Source organism: Drosophila obscura, unplaced genomic scaffold (genome assembly GCF_018151105.1).
Source record: "Drosophila obscura isolate BZ-5 IFL unplaced genomic scaffold, ASM1815110v1 contig_25, whole genome shotgun sequence".
In the NCBI taxonomy this organism is placed as follows: Eukaryota; Metazoa; Arthropoda; class Insecta; order Diptera; family Drosophilidae; genus Drosophila; species Drosophila obscura.
The window spans coordinates 169,854-188,015 of NW_024542812.1; the positions used below are offsets into that span (position 1 = coordinate 169,854).

At 56.0% G+C, this 18,162-nt stretch overlaps 1 protein-coding gene across 1 annotated transcript; it reads right to left on the reverse strand.

Moving 5' to 3' along the window:
• Positions 1–1,322: 1,322 nt before the first annotated feature.
• Positions 1,323–16,708, reverse strand: LOC121404594 (cytochrome c1-like). Its single transcript, XM_041594322.1, has 3 exons — positions 16,566–16,708; positions 15,573–16,089; positions 1,323–1,478 (listed from the first exon to the last, which is right to left on the reverse strand). The coding sequence occupies exons 1-3, from the start codon at positions 16,706–16,708 to the stop codon at positions 1,323–1,325; spliced, it is 816 nt and encodes a 271-aa protein (XP_041450256.1).
• Positions 16,709–18,162: the final 1,454 nt, after the last annotated feature.

Here is an 18,162-nt window from a genome sequence, read left to right on the forward strand (position 1 = left end):
TCGTATGCAGCACAGCAGACACCTAGCACCTCGACTAGAGTTAGCGGACAACCTGCAGTTGGTCAGCTGCACAATATTCAGGAAGAGGAAGGAAATTTTCGCCAGGCAGCCTCGAACAAAGCACAGGATACCTAGGACGAAAGAAGAATCAGTCGACCCTGCCCTATATAATGGTTAGACTGACAGCAGATAAAAATATTAAAATGCTTATAGACACAGGATCCACATTTTCTTTCATAAGACCAGAATTAGTACCCGCAGAACACACTAGAAGATTAAAGGACCCAATAAAAATAAAAACAATCGTACAATCCCACGAAGTACAGAAGGAGACAGTCTTAGCCATGTTCAGAGAACTAGGAGGAGTAGGGGAGATGAGATTGCTACTCTTTAAATTTCATCAGTTCTTCGATGGGTTAGTAGGAATAGACATACTACAACAAATAGGAGCAGTAATTGACGTAGACAAGCGGCAGTTGCGTACAGCGACGACAGAAACACAGATATGGCAGACGCAATACAGAGCAACGGAGGTATATACAATAGAAGCGGGCACAAAAAGGGTCGTAAAGGTGCCGGTACAGCTACAGGAGGGGGAGTTCATAATTAATAAAACGAAAGTAAAACCTTATATGGAAATATCAGAAGGCCTGTATAGGGCAACAGCAGGATCAAGTCTGGTAGAGATAACCAACTATTCGGAAGAGGACCAGGAGCTGTTTCTGGAGGAACCACTAGTGGTTTCAGAACTCAAGGCCGGAGACCATGTAGAAATAAACAACATAGAAAACGTAAAGAATATAGGGAGGAAAGGAATTCCGTTTGATAAAATAAGAACAGATCATTTAAACGAAGAGGAAATTACTGAACTAAAAAGGCTATGTAAAAAATACCCATTGGCATTTTATATGGAGGGAGAGGATTTATCGTTCACAAACGTCGTCAAACATCAAGTGAGGACAACGGACGATATCCCAGTGTACTCAAGGCCATATAGATACGCATTCACAGAAAGACAAGAGGTGAAAAGACAAATAGAAAATTTATTGGATCAAAAAATCATTAGGCACAGTCACTCCCCATGGAGCGCTCCAGTGTGGCTGGTGGCCAAAAAGAAGGATGCGTCGGGACAAAGAAAATGGAGGATGGTAGTTGACTATAGGAAACTCAACGAAAAATTGATTAAGGACAGGTACCCCATGCCAATAATAAACGACGTATTGGATGGGTTAGGAAGGGCAAAATACTTTTCGACGCTAGATTTGGCGAGCGGGTATCACCAGATCGAAGTGGAAAAAAGGGATATACCAAAGACAGCATTTTCAGCGGAAGGGGGTCACTTCGAATACGTGAGGATGCCGTTTGGGCTCAGTAATGCCCCAGCGACGTTCCAGAGAGTGATGAATAACCTTTTCGGGGAGCTGTTGGGGAAATGTTGCCTCGTATACATGGACGACATCATGGTGTATTCCGCATCCCTACAAGAGCACATGAACGATTTAGACAGAGTGTTCGCAAAATTAGACAACGCTAACTTCAAGCTACAATTGGACAAGACAGAATTTTTGAGAAAAGAGGTAGAATACCTAGGTCACGTAGTAACCCTAGAAGGAGTTAAACCGAATCCCAAGAAGATAGAAACAATAAAAAGGTTTCCAATCCCAAAGACTAGGAAACAAATAAAATCATTTTTGGGACTCTTAGGATATTACAGGAAATTCGTAAAGGATTTCGCGGCTATAACAAAACCACTAACGAGACAGCTTAAAGGGAAGAAACCGGTACAAATTGACACAGAATTCATAGAAACATTCGAAACATGTAAAACACTGCTGTGTAACGACCCCATTTTGCAGTTTCCCGACTTCTCGAAACCATTTATTCTTACAACAGATGCAAGCAACTATGCCGTAGGAGCTGTCTTGTCCCAAGGACATTTGGGAGCGGACAGACCGTTGGCGTATGCTAGTAGAACATTGTCAGACACGGAAATAAACTACGCAACGATAGAAAAGGAGATGCTTGCTATTATCTGGGCAATAAAGCATTTCAGACACTATCTATTTGGACAGAGATTTAAGATAGTCACGGACCACAGACCGTTGACGTGGCTAATGAGTATAAAAGAACCAGATTCAAAGTTGGTTAGGTGGAAATTGCAATTGCTAGAATATGATTATGAAATCCTATACAAAAAGGGATCCCTCAACGTAGTGGCAGACGCTTTGAGTAGGATACAGCCGGAGATCAACATGCTAGAAAACATGTCGGGAGCAGCGACTAACGGGGAAACCATGCATTCCGCAGAAGAGGACTTACATCTCGGGTTTCCTATATCAGAGAAACCACTAAACGATTATAATATTCAAATAGTAGTAAAAAAGGGAACCCCAGCTAGAATAGAGAAGGAAGTCCCCTTTAGGAATAAGATCAGGATAACATGGACCGAAGATAATTTCGAAGAAGAGACAATAGGACGCAAGCTTAAAGAGATTCTGAAGCCCAATAGAACAGCGGCAATTTTTATACCAGAGGAACTGGTTATAACTATACAGAATGCTTATTGTAAATATTTTGCCTATAGCAAAATTTATAAGGCTATAAGATGCACATTTATATTACCAGAAATAGTGGAAAGAGATCAGCAGGAAAAGGCAGTCAAAGAACATCACGAAAGAAATAATCATAGGGGAATAGAAGAAACGTTAGTTCACATCAAAAGAAGCGTATACTTCCCACATATGAAGCCAATAGTAGCGCAGACAATTAACAATTGCGACAGATGTCAGAAGATGAAATACGATAGGAATCCCCAAAAGATAAAGTATAGTATAACGGAAACCCCGGCCAAACCGATGCAAATAGTGCACATAGATTTATATTTTGTAAACAAGAAGTACGTATTAACGATCATTGATAAATTCTCCAGGTATGCGTGGGGATACACAATTCCAGCTAGGGACAGCATAAATGTAGTCGCATCATTGAGGGACTTTATGGCTCTTTTCGGGATCCCTAGCAAAATAGTTTGCGATCAAGGAGTAGAATTTTCTTCTAATCTGTTCAAGGATTTTTGTAAGCAATATGAAATAGAATTGCACACAACGTCCTTTCAACAGTCCTCGAGTAATGCAACAGTCGAAAGATTGCATTCAACAATTACAGAAATCTATAGGATAATAGTAGAGGAGAAAAAGGAAAGGAAGTTACAGGTCAAACACGAAGATATAGTGAAGGAGGCATTTATCACATACAACAACTCGATCCATTCGGCAACAAAGTTTACGCCACACGAGTTGTTCACAGGGAGAACGCATAATTTTATGGGTAACGTGACATTCAGTAATGAGCACGATTATCTCCAAAAGATTAATGCGTTCCAGGAGGAAATATACCCAATGGTGAAAGAAAGGGTACAACAACAAAAAGTTAAGAGAATAAAGGCGGCAAATGAAGACAGACAAGACCCATTAGATGTATGCACCAATGACACGATTTTTAGAAAGGAGAATAGGCGGGATAAGCTAACACCAAGGTTCACCACACATAAGGTGGCAACCGACAACAACTTAACAATAAACACAACAAAACCACAGAAAATCCACAAGGAAAAAATTAGGAAGGTTACCAGAACTAACGATCGATCATAATTTCAGATGGGTTACAGCGATGGAGACGGAAGGAAAGTTTGAAATCAGGGAGTTTAAGGAGGATGAGCCAATTGCACAAATCACATTAGGACCAACCAGGATAGTACAGACACATAAAACCTTTATACACATAGTCCGATTAGAGGAATATGTAAAGAGTGTTGACCATTTAGACCAAACGCTTAGGACCATACAAGAGGACACCGAAACAAAAGATCTAGTTAGGGCACTTCAGAACAAGTTAAACCTAGTAAAAGGAAGAATAGATACGATATCTCCCAAGAAGAGAAGTAGGAGGGGACTGTTTAACGGATTAGGTTCTGTAGTTAAGGCAATCACAGGAAATTTAGACGCAGAAGATGCGGACAAATTAGAACAGGAGATCAGAAGAGTACAGGAAGAAGAGAGAAGGTTAAATGAAGAAATAGGTACACGCCAGAACATGGACAATAGGTTCATTATAATGTTCAGGAACTTAACACAGCATATTAACGAAGAGCAGGTTAGGGTAAACTCTTTTATCAGCAATTATAAAAATGGGATAAGCAAAACATTCGTGGAAGAGGATAAAAGAATTTATAGAATTGAGTACATCGATAGAATTTCAATCACTATAGATATGATATCAATGAACCTCAACGAGGTAACGGAAAGCCTATTATTAGCAAGGGTAGGAATAATCCCCAAGTTTATATTAAATAAAGAAGAATCCCGGAAAATTACTCAGAATTTGGAAGACCAAGGGGTGCAGATTTTATCGGAAGAACACATGTACGAATTTTTAGAGTTAAAAGCCATAATGAATGGTACTGACATTATATTTTCATTAAGCCTACCAATATTTAAGAAAGAAATGTTCACACTGAAAAGAATACTACCATTACCTATAAATAAGACAGAATTTGTAATAGCACCTAATTTTGTAGCTTATAACAAAAACGAAATGTACTATTATAAGGACAAATGTCAAAAAATAAGGGAAATTTATACATGTAAAAATGACAAGAGCGTAAAGAGAATCAATGAAGGTTGTCTGAGAAGTCTTATCAAGGGAGAAGCAACTGAATGCGAGACAAAAGATACAGGATTTCGCAGGGAAATTTTCCAACCGGAGAAAGGATACATCGCAATTTTCAATGGCGAGAAGGTGAGGATACAAACGGATTGTGGACCCGAAGACACATTCAGCGGATCAGCAATGATCATTTTCAACAAGTGCGAAGCAATAGTCAATAACATTCAATACGAGGCCGTAGAGCAACTGGAAGCGGGACACATGCAGCTCGAGATTCCACAGATAACGTTTTTGAAGAGAAACAGAACAACCCAAGAATTGGGAGTCCATGAGCTCAAGATGGACGACATCAAAACCAACCTGGAAATCGGAAGAATGCGAACCGGAATGGCAATACACGCTACAGCAACTTACGCAGCTTTCGGAGTACTACTGGTGGGCGTGATATGCACCGTCCACCTTTCAAGGAAGACAACCATTTATGCAACAACTACTTCAAACCCCGTGTCCACACCGGCGCCCACCTTCGCACCAACCATCCCTCCGTTATGGTCGGTAGCTCAGACTGAGGGGGGAGGAGTTACCACCCCAGCACTTACCCTCACCCTCGCCCCGCCGAAACCACTTAGGCTAGCATAGCAGGCCCTAACATCAACAACGTTGACGATGCAACAAAGTTGCACCGACTCAACTTACACAAACAAATATAAGACCTCAGCAACCAAACATCCGTTCCAAATGAGGAATGGGGAGTAATCAGATTCTCGGCCAGCAAAAAGAGCAAGGCCAGCATTTTGTATTTAAGTTCGAAACCAAGAAACGAAATATAGATTCAGAATAATTTTGTAACTCAAACAAACCGGCGCGTTGCTTCGCGGCTCCTCCTCCCATACCTTCCGGTCTTGCTGCGCCTCCGCCTGTTCCTGTGGCGGCTCCTTCGGTGACTCCTGCCGTCGTGGCGACGACTGTTGTGGGGGTGGAATTCGGTGGTGGCGATGTTGGTGGCGGCAACTGTGGGGGCGTTGGCTGTTGCGTGCTCTGTGGCTGCGACGGTGGCGGTGCGGGCTCACCGATGCCGGTGGCGTGGCGGTGTGGCGTCGTGCCGGCATAAGGGTGCCTCTTCACCCTGTTGTGGCTGCTGCTGCCCCGCCGGTCTGTCAACCAGCTCCTTCGGTGACTCCTGCCGTCGTGGCGACGACTGTTGTGGCGGTGAATTCGGTGGTGGCGATTTTGGTGGCGGCGACTGTGGGGGCATTGGCTGTTGCGTGCTCTGTGGCTGCGACGGTGGCTCAGGATGCCGGCGTTCCCATAAGGGTGCCCTCTTCACCCTGTTGTGGCTGCTGCTGCCCCGCCGGTCTGTCAACCAGCTCCTTCGGTGACTCCTGCCGTCGTGGCGACGACTGTTGTGGCGGTGAATTCGGTGGTGGCGATTTTGGTGGCGGCGACTGTGGGGGCATTGGCTGTTGCGTGCTCTGTGGCTGCGACGGTGGCTCAGGATGCCGGCGTTCCCATAAGGGTGCCCTCTTCACCCTGTTGTGGCTGCTGCTGCCCCGCCGGTCTGTCAACCAGCTCCTTCGGTGACTCCTGCCGTCGTGGCGACGACTGTTGTGGCGGTGAATTCGGTGGTGGCGATGTTGGTGGCGGCGACTGTGGGGGCGTTGGCTGTTGCGTGGTCTGTGGCTGCGACGGTGGCTCAGGATGCCGGCGTTCCCATAAGGGTGCCCTCTTCACCCTGTTGTGGCTGCTGCTGCCCCGCCGTTCTGTCAACCAGGACCGTCTTCACCTTCACCTGCTCCCGTGCCTCCGACCCGTCTCCTCTGCCAGCCTTCGGTGCTGCCGTGGATCGCGCGCGTTGCTTCGCGGCTCCTCCTCCCATACCTTCCGGTCTTGCTGCGCCTCCGCCTGTTCCTGTGGCGGCTCCTTCGGTGACTCCTGCCGTCGTGGCGACGACTGTTGTGGCGGTGAATTCGGTGGTGGCGATTTTGGTGGCGGCGACTGTGGGGGCATTGGCTGTTGCGTGCTCTGTGGCTGCGACGGTGGCTCAGGATGCCGGCGTTCCCATAAGGGTGCCTCTTCACCCTGTTGTGGCTGCTGCTGCCCCGCCGGTCTGTCAACCAGCTCCTTCGGTGACTCCTGCCGTCGTGGCGACGACTGTTGTGGCGGTGAATTCGGTGGTGGCGATTTTGGTGGCGGCGACTGTGGGGGCATTGGCTGTTGCGTGCTCTGTGGCTGCGACGGTGGCTCAGGATGCCGGCGTTCCCATAAGGGTGCCTCTTCACCCTGTTGTGGCTGCTGCTGCCCCGCCGGTCTGTCAACCAGCTCCTTCGGTGACTCCTGCCGTCGTGGCGACGACTGTTGTGGCGGTGAATTCGGTGGTGGCGATTTTGGTGGCGGCGACTGTGGGGGCATTGGCTGTTGCGTGCTCTGTGGCTGCGACGGTGGCTCAGGATGCCGGCGTTCCCATAAGGGTGCCCTCTTCACCCTGTTGTGGCTGCTGCTGCCCCGCCGGTCTGTCAACCAGCTCCTTCGGTGACTCCTGCCGTCGTGGCGACGACTGTTGTGGCGGTGAATTCGGTGGTGGCGATGTTGGTGGCGGCGACTGTGGGGGCGTTGGCTGTTGCGTGCTCTGTGGCTGCGACGGTGGCTCAGGATGCCGGCGTTCCCATAAGGGTGCCTCTTCACCCTGTTGTGGCTGCTGCTGCCCCGCCGTTCTGTCAACCAGGACCGTCTTCACCTTCACCTGCTCCCGTGCCTCCGACGCCGTCTCCTCTGCCAGCCTTCGGTGCTGCCGTGGATCGCGCGCGTTGCTTCGCGGCTCCTCCTCCCATACCTTCCGGTCTTGCTGCGCCTCCGCCTGTTCCTGTGGCGGCTCCTTCGGTGACTCCTGCCGTCGTGGCGACGACTGTTGTGGCGGTGAATTCGGTGGTGGCGATTTTGGTGGCGGCGACTGTGGGGGCATTGGCTGTTGCGTGCTCTGTGGCTGCGACGGTGGCTCAGGATGCCGGCGTTCCCATAAGGGTGCCCTCTTCACCCTGTTGTGGCTGCTGCTGCCCCGCCGGTCTGTCAACCAGCTCCTTCGGTGACTCCTGCCGTCGTGGCGACGACTGTTGTGGCGGTGAATTCGGTGGTGGCGATGTTGGTGGCGGCGACTGCGGGGGCGTTGGCTGTTGCGTGCTCTGTGGCTGCGACGGTGGCTCAGGATGCCGGCGTTCCCATAAGGGTGCCTCTTCACCCTGTTGTGGCTGCTGCTGCCCCGCCGGTCTGTCAACCAGCTCCTTCGGTGACTCCTGCCGTCGTGGCGACGACTGTTGTGGCGGTGAATTCGGTGGTGGCGATTTTGGTGGCGGCGACTGTGGGGGCATTGGCTGTTGCGTGCTCTGTGGCTGCGACGGTGGCTCAGGATGCCGGCGTTCCCATAAGGGTGCCCTCTTCACCCTGTTGTGGCTGCTGCTGCCCCGCCGGTCTGTCAACCAGCTCCTTCGGTGACTCCTGCCGTCGTGGCGACGACTGTTGTGGCGGTGAATTCGGTGGTGGCGATGTTGGTGGCGGCGACTGCGGGGGCGTTGGCTGTTGCGTGCTCTGTGGCTGCGACGGTGGCTCAGGATGCCGGCGTTCCCATAAGGGTGCCTCTTCACCCTGTTGTGGCTGCTGCTGCCCCGCCGTTCTGTCAACCAGGAACGTCTTCACCTTCACCTGCTCCCGTGCCTCCGACGCCGTCTCCTCTGCCAGCCTTCGGTGCTTGCTTCGCGGCTCCTCCTCCCATACCTTCCGGTCTTGCTGCGCCTCCGCCTGTTCCTGTGGCGGCTCCTTCGGTGACTCCTGCCGTCGTGGCGACGACTGTTGTGGCGGTGAATTCGGTGGTGGCGATTTTGGTGGCGGCGACTGTGGGGGCATTGGCTGTTGCGTGTCTGTGGCTGCGACGGTGGCTCAGGATGCCGGCGTTCCCATAAGGGTGCCTCTTCACCCTGTTGTGGCTGCTGCTGCCCCGCCGGTCTGTCAACCAGCTCCTTCGGTGACTCCTGCCGTCGTGGCGACGACTGTTGTGGCGGTGAATTCGGTGTTGGCGATGTTGGTGGCGGCGACTGCGGGGGCGTTGGCTGTTGCGTGCTCTGTGGCTGCGACGGTGGCTCAGGATGCCGGCGTTCCCATAAGGGTGCCTCTTCACCCTGTTGTGGCTGCTGCTGCCCTGCCGGTCTGTCAACCAGCTCCTTCGGTGACTCCTGCCGTCGTGGCGACGACTGTTGTGGCGGTGAATTCGGTGGTGGCGATTTTGGTGGCGGCGACTGTGGGGGCATTGGCTGTTGCGTGCTCTGTGGCTGCGACGGTGGCTCAGGATGCCGGCGTTCCCATAAGGGTGCCTCTTCACCCTGTTGTGGCTGCTGCTGCCCGCCGGTCTGTCAACCAGCTCCTTCGGTGACTCCTGCCGTCGTGGCGACGACTGTTGTGGCGGTGAATTCGGTGGTGGCGATGTTGGTGGCGGCGACTGCGGGGGCGTTGGCTGTTGCGTGCTCTGTGGCTGCGACGGTGGCTCAGGATGCCGGCGTTCCCATAAGGGTGCCTCTTCACCCTGTTGTGGCTGCTGCTGCCCCGCCGTTCTGTCAACCAGGACCGTCTTCACCTTCACCTGCTCCCGTGCCTCCGACGCCGTCTCCTCTGCCAGCCTTCGGTGCTGCCGTGGATCGCGCGCGTTGCTTCGCGGCTCCTCCTCCCATACCTTCCGGTCTTGCTGCGCCTCCGCCTGTTCCTGTGGCGGCTCCTTCGGTGACTCCTGCCGTCGTGGCGACGACTGTTGTGGCGGTGAATTCGGTGGTGGCGATTTTGGTGGCGGCGACTGTGGGGGCATTGGCTGTTGCGTGCTCTGTGGCTGCGACGGTGGCTCAGGATGCCGGCGTTCCCATAAGGGTGCCCTCTTCACCCTGTTGTGGCTGCTGCTGCCCCGCCGGTCTGTCAACCAGCTCCTTCGGTGACTCCTGCCGTCGTGGCGACGACTGTTGTGGCGGTGAATTCGGTGGTGGCGATTTTGGTGGCGGCGACTGTGGGGGGCATTGGCTGTTGCGTGCTCTGTGGCTGCGACGGTGGCTCAGGATGCCGGCGTTCCCATAAGGGTGCCCTCTTCACCCTGTTGTGGCTGCTGCTGCCCCGCCGGTCTGTCAACCAGCTCCTTCGGTGACTCCTGCCGTCGTGGCGACGACTGTTGTGGCGGTGAATTCGGTGGTGGCGATTTTGGTGGCGGCGACTGCGGGGGCGTTGGCTGTTGCGTGCTCTGTGGCTGCGACGGTGGCTCAGGATGCCGGCGTTCCCATAAGGGTGCCCTCTTCACCCTGTTGTGGCTGCTGCTGCCCCGCCGGTCTGTCAACCAGCTCCTTCTTGACCTTACACCTGCCGTCGTGGCGACGACTGTTGTGGCGGTGAATTCGGTGGTGGCGATTTTGGTGGCGGCGACTGTGGGGGATTGGCTGTTGCGTGCTGTGGGGTCTCGACGGTGGCTCAGGATGCCGGCATCCCACGAGGGTGCCCTTCACCCTGTTGTGGCTCCGGCCCTCTTACTTCCGTGCGAACGCTTTGCCATACAGGCCTGCCCCTTCACCCTGTGCTGGGGCTGCTGCTGCCTGTTCCTGTGGCGGCTCCTTCGGTGACTCCTGCCGTCGTGGCGACGACTGTTGTGGCGGTGAATTCGGTGGTGGCGATGTTGGTGGCGGCGACTGTGGGGGCGTTGGCTGTTGCGTGCTCTGTGGCTGCGACGGTGGCTCAGGATGCCGGCGTTCCCATAAGGGTGCCCTCTTCACCCTGTTGTGGCTGCTGCTGCCCCGCCGGTCTGTCAACCAGCTCCTTCGGTGACTCCTGCCGTCGTGGCGACGACTGTTGTGGCGGTGAATTCGGTGGTGGCGATGTTGGTGGCGGCGACTGCGGGGGCGTTGGCTGTTGCGTGCTCTGTGGCTGCGACGGTGGCTCAGGATGCCGGCGTTCCCATAAGGGTGCCCTCTTCACCCTGTTGTGGCTGCTGCTGCCCCGCCGGTCTGTCAACCAGCTCCTTCGGTGACTCCTGCCGTCGTGGCGACGACTGTTGTGGCGGTGAATTCGGTGGTGGCGATTTTGGTGGCGGCGACTGTGGGGGCATTGGCTGTTGCGTGCTCTGTGGCTGCGACGGTGGCTCAGGATGCCGGCGTTCCCATAAGGGTGCCCTCTTCACCCTGTTGTGGCTGCTGCTGCCCCGCCGGTCTGTCAACCAGCTCCTTCGGTGACTCCTGCCGTCGTGGCGACGACTGTTGTGGCGGTGAATTCGGTGGTGGCGATGTTGGTGGCGGCGACTGCGGGGGCGTTGGCTGTTGCGTGCTCTGTGGCTGCGACGGTGGCTCAGGATGCCGGCGTTCCCATAAGGGTGCCTCTTCACCCTGTTGTGGCTGCTGCTGCCCCGCCGTTCTGTCAACCAGGACCGTCTTCACCTTCACCTGCCCTCGTGGCTCCGACTGCCGTCTTCTCTGCCAGCCTTCGGTGCCTGCCGTGGGATCGCGTTGCGTTGCTTCGCGGCTCTCCGCTCCCCGGTCCCCTTCCGGTTGTGGCTGCGCCTCCGCCTGTTCCTGTGGCGGCTCCTTCGGTGACTCCTGCCGTCGTGGCGACGACTGTTGTGGCGGTGAATTCGGTGGTGGCGATTTTGGTGGCGGCGACTGCGGGGGCATTGGCTGTTGCGTGCTCTGTGGCTGCGACGGTGGCTCAGGATGCCGGCGTTCCCATAAGGGTGCCTCTTCACCCTGTTGTGGCTGCTGCTGCCCCGCCGGTCTGTCAACCAGGCCTTCGGTACTCTCCGTCGTGGCGACGACCTGTTGTGGAGGCAAATTCCTGTGGCATTTGGTGCGTTCCCTTCGTGGGCTTCGTAGGCAATTGATTTGGCTGCGATCCGGTGGCTCCAGGAGGCATTGACCAATCAGGGTTCTACAGATGGCTAGGGGCGTGGCTGTCCTGTCCGTAACCTTGGTGAAACGTTTTACTGGCAGATTACGTTTGTGGCTATCCGACGGTGCGGTTCCCGACGCCCACGTGATGTGTATCGTTTGGTGGTGCCATACCATGCCACTCCTCACTGCCGTGTGAACGCTTTGCGACACAAATTGCCCGCATACCGCGTTCTCCGGACCACCCCACTGGGGCTGCTGTGCCTGTTCCTGTGGCGGCTCCTTCGGTGACTCCTGCCGTCGTGGCGACGACTGTTGTGGCGGTGAATTCGGTGGTGGCGATTTTGGTGGCGGCGACTGCGGGGGCATTGGCTGTTGCGTGCTCTGTGGCTGCGACGGTGGCTCAGGATGCCGGCGTTCCCATAAGGGTGCCTCTTCACCCTGTTGTGGCTGCTGCTGCCCCGCCGGTCTGTCAACCAGGACCGTCTTCACCTTTAAGACCTCGGAGGAGGCAAAGCCTCCTCCTCGTTCCCTTCGTGGGCTTCGTAGGCAAATTGATTGCAAAAGATCCTGCACATTCTCCAGAAGGCATTGACACAATCAGGACGTTGTACAGATGGCTAGGAGGCGTGGCATGTCCTGATCCGATAAGAAACTTCAGAGTTAGAGTGAAACAGGGATATTTACTGGCAGATTACGTTATAGTGGCTATATCCGACGGTGCGGTTCCCGACGCCCACGTGATGTGTATCGTTTGGTGGTGCCATACCATGCCACTCCTCACTGCCGTGTGAACGCTTTGCGACACAAATTGCCCGCATACCGCGTTCTCCGGACCACCCCACTGGGGCTGCTGTGCCTGTTCCTGTGGTGGCTCCTTTGGTGATTCCTGCCGTCGTGGCGACGACTGTTGTGGCGGTGAATTCGGTGGTGGCGATGTTGGTGGCGGCGACTGCGGGGGCGTTGGCTGTTGCGTGCTCTGTGGCTGCGACGGTGGCTCAGGATGCCGGCGTTCCCATAAGGGTGCCTCTTCGCCCTGTTGTGGCTGCTGCTGCCCCGCCGGTCTGTCAACCAGCCTCCTTCGCTTTAACTCCTGCCGTCGTGGCGACGACTGTTGTGGCGGTGAATTCGGTGGTGGCGATTTTGGTGGCGGCGACTGTGGGGGCATTGGCTGTTGCGTGCTCTGTGGCTGCGACGGTGGTTCAGGATGCCGGCGTCCTTAAGGGTGCCCTCTTCACCCTGTTGTGGCTGCTGCTGCCCGCCGGTCTGTCAACCAGCTCCTTCGGTGACTCCTGCCGTCGTGGCGACGACTGTTGTGGCGGTGAATTCGGTGGTGGCGATGTTGGTGGCGGCGACTGCGGGGGCGTTGGCTGTTGCGTGCTCTGTGGCTGCGACGGTGGCTCAGGATGCCGGCGTTCCCATAAGGGTGCCTCTTCACCCTGTTGTGGCTGCTGCTGCCCCGCCGTTCTGTCAACCAGGACCGTCTTCACCTTCACCTGCTCCAGTGCCTCCGACGCCGTCTCCTCTGCCAGCCTTCGGTGCTGCCGTGGATCGCGCGCGTTGCTTCGCGGCTCCTCCTCCCATACCTTCCGGTCTTGCTGCGCCTCCGCCTGTTCCTGTGGCGGCTCCTTCGGTGACTCCTGCCGTCGTGGCGACGACTGTTGTGGCGGTGAATTCGGTGGTGGCGATTTTGGTGGCGGCGACTGTGGGGGCATTGGCTGTTGCGTGCTCTGTGGCTGCGACGGTGGCTCAGGATGCCGGCGTTCCCATAAGGGTGCCTCTTCACCCTGTTGTGGCTGCTGCTGCCCCGCCGGTCTGTCAACCAGGACCGTCTTCACCTTTAAGAACCTCGGAGGAGGCAAAGCCTCCTCCTCGTTCCCTTCGTGGGCTTCGTAGGCAAATTGATTGCAAAAGATCCTGCACATTCTCCAGAAGGCATTGACACAATCAGGACGTTGTACAGATGGCTAGGAGGCGTGGCATGTCCTGATCCGATAAGAAACTTCAGAGTTAGAGTGAAACAGGGATATTTACTGGCAGATTACGTTATAGTGGCTATATCCGACGGTGCGGTTCCCGACGCCCACGTGATGTGTATCGTTTGGTGGTGCCATACCATGCCACTCCTCACTGCCGTGTGAACGCTTTGCGACACAAATTGCCCGCATACCGCGTTCTCCGGACCACCCCACTGGGGCTGCTGTGCCTGTTCCTGTGGCGGCTCCTTCGGTGATTCCTGCCGTCGTGGCGACGACTGTTGTGGCGGTGAATTCGGTGGTGGCGATTTTGGTGGCGGCGACTGCGGGGGCATTGGCTGTTGCGTGCTCTGTGGCTGCGACGGTGGCTCAGGATGCCGGCGTTCCCATAAGGGTGCCTCTTCACCCTGTTGTGGCTGCTGCTGCCCCGCCGGTCTGTCAACCAGGCCCGTCTTCACCTTTAAGAACCTCGGAGTAGGCAAAGCCTCCTCCTCGTTCCCTTCGTGGGCTTCGTAGGCAAATTTATTGCAAAAGATCCTGCACATTCTCCAGAAGGCATTGACACAATCAGGACGTTGTACAGATGGCTAGGAGGCGTGGCATGTCCTGATCCGATAAGAAACTTCAGAGTTAGAGTGAAACAGGGATATTTACTGGCAGATTACGTTATAGTGGCTATATCCGACGGTGCGGTTCCCGACGCCCACGTGATGTGTATCGTTTGGTGGTGCCATATCATGCCACTCCTCACTGCCGTGTGAACGCTTTGCGACACAAATTGCCCGCATACCGCGTTCTCCGGACCACCCCACTGGGGCTGCTGTGCCTGTTCCTGTGGTGGCTCCTTCGGTGATTCCTGCCGTCGTGGCGACGACTGTTGTGGCGGTGAATTCGGTGGTGGCGATTTTGGTGGCGGCGACTGCGGGGGCATTGGCTGTTGCGTGCTCTGTGGCTGCGACGGTGGCTCAGGATGCCGGCGTTCCCATAAGGGTGCCTCTTCACCCTGTTGTGGCTGCTGCTGCCCCGCCGTTCTGTCAACCAGGCCCGTCTTCACCTTCACCTGCTCCCGTGCCTCCGACGCCGTCTCCTCTGCCAGCCTTCGGTGCTGCCGTGGATCGCGCGCGTTGCTTCGCGGCTCCTGGCTCCTCCTCCCATGCCTTCCGGTCTTGCTGCGCCTCCGACGGTGCGGTTCCCGACGCCCACGTGATGTGTATCGTTTGGTGGTGCCATACCATGCCACTCCTCACTGCCGTGTGAACGCTTTGCGACACAAATTGCCCGCATACCGCGTTCTCCGGACCACCCCACTGGGGCTGCTGTGCCTGTTCCTGTGGTGGCTCCTTCGGTGATTCCTGCCGTCGTGGCGACGACTGTTGTGGCGGTGAATTCGGTGGTGGCGATTTTGGTGGCGGCGACTGTGGGGGCATTGGCTGTTGCGTGCTCTGTGGCTGCGACGGTGGCTCAGGATGCCGGCGTTCCCATAAGGGTGCCTCTTCACCCTGTTGTGGCTGCTGCTGCCCCGCCGGTCTGTCAACCAGGACCGTCTTCACCTTTAAGAACCTCGGAGGAGGCAAAGCCTCCTCCTCGTTCCCTTCGTGGGCTTCGTAGGCAAATTGATTGCAAAAGATCCTGCACATTCTCCAGAAGGCATTGACACAATCAGGACGTTGTACAGATGGCTAGGAGGCGTGGCATGTCCTGATCCGATAAGAAACTTCAGAGTTAGAGTGAAACAGGGATATTTACTGGCAGATTACGTTATAGTGGCTATATCCGACGGTGCGGTTCCCGACGCCCACGTGATGTGTATCGTTTGGTGGTGCCATACCATGCCACTCCTCACTGCCGTGTGAACGCTTTGCGACACAAATTGCCCGCATACCGCCTTCTCCGGACCACCCCACTGGGGCTGCTGTGCCTGTTCCTGTGGCGGCTCCTTCGGTGACTCCTGCCGTCGTGGCGACGACTGTTGTGGCGGTGAATTCGGTGGTGGCAATTTTGGTGGCGGCGACTGCGGGGGCCACTGCAGGCCCGTCTTCACCTGTAAGAACCTCGGAGGAGGCGGAGCCTCCTTCTCGTTCCCCTCGTGGGCTTCGGCTTCACGCCGCGCAGCCTCCATCTGCCGCTGCAGGGCGTCCCGTGCCTCCCGCATTATGACCTTGTTCAGCGCCGCCTCCCTTTGCGCCTTCTCTGCTGCCTTCCTTCGGGCCTCCTCCTCGCGTCGCCGCTCCTCCCCGCGTCGCCGCTCCTCCTCGCGTCGCGCCTCTGCTGCTGCTCGCCGGCTGTGCTGCTGTTCCATATGGCTCCTCCGTATGGCCTCGGCTGGTGGCCGCGTTGCGGGCGTCGCTGTTTCCGTGTCCGCTGCCGGTTCTTTCGACGCTGTCGCTGCCGGTTCCTCCGTCGCTGCCGCTGCCGGTGTCGGTGCCTCTGTCGGCGTCTCCGTCGCTGCCGCCGGCTTCCCGGCCGCCGTCGCAGCCGGTGCCTCCGCTGCTGCGTGTGATCCCGCTGCCGCTGTCGCTGGCTCCCGTGCCTCCGGCGCCGTCTCCTCTGCATGCCTTCTTCGGTTTGCCGGGACTCCGAGTCATGAGTGGCCATGGGACGGAGATTTCGTCTCGGGGATGCCAAGGCCAAGGGAAACGTGCGAAAGGGGGGGTAGAACGGTCGAGATATTCTGTAGAGTGCCTGGGCAGTCGACGGGCGGCACCTAAGGGAAGCTACAGGGCAAGGGGAATGAGAGTTGGCGCAGAGACTCCCCAAAGATACCTGGGCAGTCGCCGGGCGGCACTTCGGGGAAGGTACAGGTCTGCGGGGGGAAGGGAAACAGCCATAGATAGCCAGAGGATGCCTGGGCAGTCGCCGGGCGGCACCCCCGGGAAACTATAGGGTAAAGCTGGCGCTAGCGCTGCTCCCGACGGAGGTTGCTGGCCTGTTTAACCAGTGCCTACAGGAGGGCACGTTCCCCGAGAGGTGGAAGAGGCAGCGGCTGCTACTTCTGGCCAAGCCGGGCAAGCCACCAGGAGAGGCCTCCTCCTACAGGCCCATCTGTCTGCTGGACACCATCGGGAAGGTCTTCGAGAAGGTGGTTGCAACGAGGCTGAGTGCAGCCATCGAAGCGGCTGGCGGTCTCTCCCCGGGCCAATACGGCTTCAGGAAGGGGAAGTCAACGCTGGACGCCATCTCAAGAGTGGTAGAAATGGCAAAGGAGGCATGCGCGGGAACCAGGTGGAGAGGTGGAAGCAAGTCCTACTGTCTGGTGGTGACGCTGGATGTAAGGAACGCCTTCAACTCTGCCGATTGGGGCCGAACGCTGGAGGCCCTCAGAAGCTTCAACATCCCGGGGTACCTGCCGAATAGCTTACAGCTATTTCAGCGCCAGGGTACTCACGATGGACACGAGTCTGGGTTCCAGAGCATACGAAGTCTCAGCCGGAGTCCCGCAGGGCTCCGTTTTGGGACCCCTGCTCTGGAACGCCATGTACGATGGAGTTTTGAGGTTGTCGATGCCAGCCAGCACAAGCTTGGTAGGCTTCGCGGACGATGTCGCGATAGTGGTGGTCGCAAAGGACCTTGCCGCCGTGGAAAACCTCGCAAACGAGGCTATCCAAGCCGTGGAATCGTGGCTAGCGGTAGCAGGCCTCGAGCTGGCGGCCCACAAGACGGAGGCTGTGCTCATATCGAGCCGCAAAGCGGTGGAGACTGCCATCGTACAAGTCGGAGGGACCACGATCACCTCCCAAAGGTCGATTAAATACCTGGGTGTCCACATAGACACGAGGCTATCCTTCAAGGAGCACCTGGAGTACATCAACAAGAAGGCCAGCGGAACCGTAGGATCGCGCTCGAGGTTGCTGCTCAACACCAGAGGCCCAAAACAGGCAACGAGGAAGCTGCTGACGAGCGTTGTAACGGCGCAAATGCTCTACGCCGCGCCGGTGTGGGCGAAGGCCGCAACGGTGAAAAGCTATATGCGGGGGCTGGAGGCCACGTATCGGCTATGCGCCATCAGGATCGCATGCGCGTTCCGGACCATCTCGGACGAGGCAGCGCTGGTCATCGCCGGGCATATTCCTCTAGGGGAGCTGATCCGGGAGCGCAGAGAAATTTACGACGCCCTGCAGGACGACGAAGCAGGAATCAGCAAGGCAGAGCTGAAGGCTGCCGCTAGAAGGAGCAGCATGGAGAAATGGCAGAGGAGGAGGGACAGCTCCCAAAAAGGGCGCTGGACGCACTCCCTCATCCCACACATCTCGTCCTGGGTCGGAAGGAAGCACGGGCAGGTAGACCACTACCTAACCCAGTCGCTGAGCGGGCATGGCTGCTTCCGAAGCTACCTCAAGCGCTTTGGGCACGATACGGAGGACTGGTGCCCGGAGTGCGGCTCTGGCATAGTGGAGGACGCTCAGCACGTCCTCTTCGAGTGCCACCGGTTCGCATACGAGCGACAGGAGCTTGAAGCCATTGCAGGGTCTGCAATATGCGTCAACAACCTGGTGCCGCTGATGCTGGCAGACCAGAGGATCTGGGAAGCTGCCGCGGTGTTCGCCGCGAGCGTTATGAAAACGCTCAGGGTCAGGGGAAAACGCACAGATCAACAGAGGATGCCGCGCTGGTAGTTATTTAAGTTCCATTTT